The sequence below is a fragment of the Myotis nattereri genome, assembly GCF_964212035.1.
Source record: "Myotis nattereri genome assembly, chromosome: 9".
Taxonomy (NCBI): Eukaryota; Metazoa; Chordata; class Mammalia; order Chiroptera; family Vespertilionidae; genus Myotis; species Myotis nattereri.
In genome coordinates this window covers 36517712-36522553 of record NC_138084.1, presented here as the reverse complement: position 1 = coordinate 36522553, position 4842 = coordinate 36517712, and the positions used below count along the sequence as shown (strand labels likewise).

At 60.6% G+C, this 4842-nt stretch overlaps 1 protein-coding gene across 2 annotated transcripts; it reads left to right on the top strand.

Moving 5' to 3' along the window:
- Positions 1–1209: 1209 nt before the first annotated feature.
- Positions 1210–3455, top strand: ADM (adrenomedullin). 2 transcript variants are annotated; one of them, XM_081099225.1, is made up of 4 exons: positions 1210–1355; positions 1752–1871; positions 2008–2160; positions 2367–3455. In XM_081099225.1, the coding sequence occupies exons 2-4, from the start codon at positions 1774–1776 to the stop codon at positions 2683–2685; spliced, it is 570 nt and encodes a 189-aa protein (XP_080955351.1). In that variant the 5' UTR covers positions 1210–1355; positions 1752–1773; the 3' UTR covers positions 2686–3455. The 2 variants fall into 2 exon arrangements, with proteins under 2 accessions (XP_080955351.1, XP_080955352.1); XM_081099226.1 differs by having other exon boundaries at positions 1214–1355; positions 2370–3448.
- Positions 3456–4842: the final 1387 nt, after the last annotated feature.

Sequence of the window (4842 nt, the reverse complement as noted above, 5' to 3'; positions counted from 1 at the left end):
GGAGAGTACAAAGGGGTGACAAACGTGCTTGAGGGTGATTCATCGTGAACAGGCATAAATGCTTGGGCGGGGGCGCGCGCTCTCCTCCCCCGTTTGAGGAGAGGATGACCCTAGCGTAGAACAATCCACGCCGCGCCCCAGGTTCCCCGGCTTGCTTGCCAGCCGAGGTGGGACTGCTGCTGAGACTGCCTTCGGTGTGACTTTGGACACATACATTCTCCCTCTGAACTTGAGTTTTCACTTAGTGCAATGAGGAAAGTAAGGCCACCTTCCTCGCGTAATTCAAGGGGAGGTGTGAGGTGTGAGGCTCAAAGGGGACCGCGATGTGGCCGTGCTTTGTCAACGGTAGCCTTTAACTGGGGGAAGCATTGGTGTGCTCCCTGGCAGTGAATCCTCACGTTGAGAGTCGGTGAATGAAGGGTCTGAGGCAGCCGGGCAAACTCAGGTTGTAACCTTATAAGGAATAATTGGATTACAAGGGGGAGGGAAACCGAAATGGTATCTTTTTCCCTAATGTTGGTGATTCCTGTATTTCCAAATAGGCACGGGAATTCTGAAACTTAAAATACCCCCTCCCCACCCCAATTCTCAAACTAGCCTCGCTGAGCCTTGCCCTATTGTGAAATCTTACCAGCCCATTCCAGAAGCCCGGAGTCTCCGCCGCTCTAGGGGGTGGGTGTTGGCGAGACCCGCTCCTCCAGGCTACGCTTCGTGCCCTGTGCCTGCTGCTCTGATGGAGTCTGGGGTCGCGGCCAGCTCAGACTCGGAGCCGGCAGAGGGCGCGGTCCACTGGAGACCGCAGCTACCGAGCGCCGGGCTTGGCCCATCTGCGTGGTACCCCTTCTGGCTCTAGCAGCTCCACGCCAGGAGGCCTCGCACGGTAGGCTGCAGACATATTCGGGAAAGGCCCCACGAGGTTGTACCGGCCCTGCTTGGCCTGGGATTACCATGTGAACCCTGTGCCCAGAGTCGGGACTGTGGAAATGCCTGCACCCGTCTCCTGAGGCTCACCCCTAAGCCCTCTGGGCATAAGGATACTCCTGCCCCTCAACCCCAAACTCCATACCCCACACCCACAGGCAAGCGATGAGCGCGCGCGATCTAGGAGCGCGCACGCTGGAAGGAAGAGAGGGAGGGCGGGCGGGAGGGCAGCCCAGGCCCCGCCCCCGGAGCTCCTATAAAGCAGGGGAACCGGCGCTAGCCACTCAGAGGTTTCTGGGTGACACTAGACGCAACAGTTGGAGCATTACCACCTCTGGTTTCTCGCTGCAGCTGGGACGTTGGGGTTTTGCCACAGCCAGAGCGCCGTCTCGAACTTTCTCCTCCCAGATCTTGGCAAATCCCGCGCTCAGCAGGTAGGTGCGGCAGGCTGGGCGTGTGAAGAGGGGACCCTTGCCCAGGCGGGAGACTGGGAGCGCTGGGTGAGCAGTCCTTGGCGAGGGTGCGCCCCACATCCCGGGTCCCGCTCGTGCACACAACTGGAACTCCAGACCCCTCTGTTCGGTCAGCCGAATTCCGAAGAGTTGAGCAGGGAACCTGGCGCTGGGCAGAGGCCTCCCCTGCGGGGCCTTGTCACCCGCTCGGCGAGTGCAAATGCCGCTGGCGCCTCTCTGCGCCCCGGGGAGATAAGCGTCCGAGTCAGGCAGACGCGGGCTGACGCTGCCCGCGCCGGGGGCCCTGCCCGCCCTCGATGCCCAGCCAGGGCGGTGCGACAGGTTCCGGAGCTCACACTCCTCTCTCTCCCTCCCCAGGGGTCTGCGCATCGCCGACGGGATGAAGCTGGTTCCCGTCGCCCTCCTGTGCCTAGGCTCGCTCGCCTTCCTAGGCGCAGACACCGCGCAGCTCGACGTGGCGTCCGAGTTCCGAAAGAAGTGAGTCGCAGGCAGGGCTTTCCTCGATCCTCGTGGACGTGGCCCTGGGTCCCCAGGGGTTAGAGGTGAACGCGGGTAGCGACGGGCCGGGACTTCGCCCGAACCCATGCGAACCGAGTCCATTTGTGTTTTCTAGGTGGAATAAATGGGCGCTAAGTCGTGGGAAGAGGGAACTTCGGGTATCCAGCAGCAGCTACCCCACGGGGCTCGCTGACATGAAGGCCGGGCTGGCCGAGACCATCATTCAGCCACAGGACGTGAAGGGGCCCTCTCGCGGCACCCAGGCCAGGTAACTATGCCCAGCGCTGCAGCTGCGGGGTGGGCAAGGGGAGTTCTTCGCCGCCCTGGCCCTGGGGGTCGTCAGGGCAGTGTGGCAGCTGAGAACGCGGTAGCAGTTCCCAGTCCCCTCTGGTCCTAGAAGGCCCCCGTTCCCGGTGTCGGGGGCCCGAGCCCTGCTGGAAAGGGTGTCTCATGGGCCGTCCTTTTCCTCTCCAGCAGTCCGGACACCGCCCGCATCCGAGTCAGGCGCTACCGCCAGAGTATGAACAGATACCAAGGTTTGCGGAGCTCGGGCTGTCGCTTCGGGACGTGCAGCGTGCAGAAGCTGGCGCATCAGATCTACCAGCTCACAGACAAGGACAAGGACGGCGTCGCCCCGAGGAACAAGATCAGCCCGCAGGGCTACGGCCGCAGGCGCCGGCGCTCCCTGCCCGAGGCCGGTCCGGGCCGGACTCTGCTGTCCCCACAGCCGCACGCACGCCTGGCTCCAGCCTCCCGCTCGAATCAAGTGCTCGCCACCCTCTTTAGGATTTAACTGTGGTAGCAGCTTTCAGTCGCATTTGCATTCGGATGGAGCCTCCCGAGGCGGAGGGCTTCCCGAACCGAGCCTCTCAGCGCCCGGGGACCGGGCTGAGTCCGCCCTGCACAGACCTGGAGTCCCGAAGGCACCTTCCTGCGGCGAGCCCTGGGCTTTGCAGGGGTCTCTCCTCCGCCGAGGCGGCGTTCCTTTCGCTCAACCCCGGCCTGGGTGTCCCGGGGGGCGGGGAGGGGCCGAGGAATCCCAGGGAGTAGAACCTGCAGGCTCCCGGAGAGAAACTGAGAATAAAATGCCGAGACCCTGCCGGTGCCAGGGTCCGAGCCGCTGCCATGCCTTCCCCCAAGCTGATTTCTCACGGGGTGTCACCCCACCGGGGCGCCAGCCCCACTATTACTTGAACCTTCCAAAACCTAGAGAGGAAAAGTGCAATGCGTGTTGTCTATACAGAGGTAACTATCTATATTTAAGTTCGTTATTGTCAAGATTTCTTTCGTAACTTCAGATATAGAGCTATTTTTGTACATTATATATATATTGTATTAAGGGCATTTTAAAGCAATTGTATTGTCCCCCTCCTCAGTGTTTTAATACGTGAATGTCTCAGCGAGGTGTAACGTTGTCTGCTGCGTGGGATGCGTGCGAGTTTGTGTGTGTGGAAGGGACTGATTACCTCTTGTGGGAGAAGGAAACACCGCGTCTCTGTATAATCTATTTACATTAAAGGGGTGATATGCGAACCAGCAAACCAATAAACTGTCTCGATGCTGATTCATTCTCGGGTCACGCGCCGTGGGGAGGAGGGAAGGTGCCCCTGGTCCTGGGCGGCCTGGGGGCCTTTGGGTCGCGCTGCCTGGCGTGGGGAGGTGGGAGAGCTGCGCGGGTGGGCGCTGGCCCCTCTCCGCGCCCACTGAGCTGTCAGGAGTCGCGCTCCTCCTGCGGGGCGCGCGGAGCCTTGCACCGATGGCCCAAGGCTTTGCGGGGACGCCGGAGGTGCCGCCTAGATTCTCCGGGTTGCGCGTCCCAGGTTTTACGGAGTTGCTCAAGGCCCTGCGCGAAAGCGCGCCTCGGATGGTTGCGGGGGGATCTCCGGAGCCTGCTCAGGGAGGAGCTCCCCAGGGCTGCCGCGGTGTTCGAGTGAGAGGATACTCCGGCAAAATGTTCCGATTCCCCCGGGAAACCGGCACCGGGGCGACACACCTCAGCCCTCTGCAGGCCGGGTGCCCCAGCGTGCCGGCGGGCTCATAAGCGAGGCTGTGGCGCCCCCAGCCGGCCGCCTAGGACCAGCGCGAGAGCCGGCAGGCAGTACGTGAGGTTTAATAAGCTCTCCTACGTGGGAGTCGGCACATAGCCTTAATGAAAGAGGAAAGAAAAAAAAAACAAAAACAAAACAGTCCGCAGATGCCAAGCAGGGCCAGCCCCCCAGACCTGCACGGCGGCTCCGGTTCGGGGACTGTGACTCAGCGGCCACACGCTGCGCGCTGTGCAGCTGCGGGCCGGAGGCACGCGGGAGGGACGTGCCGCAGGAACCGTGCGCCTCTGACAGCCTCAGACCTTCATTGTTCCACCTCCCCTGGCTGCTCTCCTCTTCCTTCCTCCTCCCCAAGCCTTTCTCATTTTTTTCTCACTTCTCTCCAGCCTTCCTTTCTCTCCTTCCTTCCTCTTTGCTTTCTTTATGCTTCATCATCTTAGAAGTTGACCCCAGTTCCGGTGATAGAAGCTGGACGCTGAGCCCCATTGAGTGACAACAGGGCAAGGGGACATGGGACTAGGGCAGAAAGGGAAGAAAAGAGGAGATACCCCTGATTTTGATTTTCCTGCCTCATTCGTCGTCGTCCCCCGCGCCCCCCCCCCCCCCCCAACAGTATCCTGAAGACCCAGACTACTGGGGAAGGGGAGACCAACTGCTTGTCCTTTCCAGAAGTTTCCCTGGCCTTTCTACTTCAAGGCGTGGCTGAAGCGTTGGTGCATATGCTAGTAGGTGATCTCAGAAATCTTCCTGGTGAAGAAAGTCGGAGGGTGAGTTTGGAGAATGGAAATGTGTCCAGTATCCAACCTTCTCCTGGGCCTTTGGTATCGATTGCATATCACAAGGCCCCTTCTGAGGGCCTAGAATAGTTCCTTTCAGAAAAGGCTTGCATACACATTGAGAGAGAT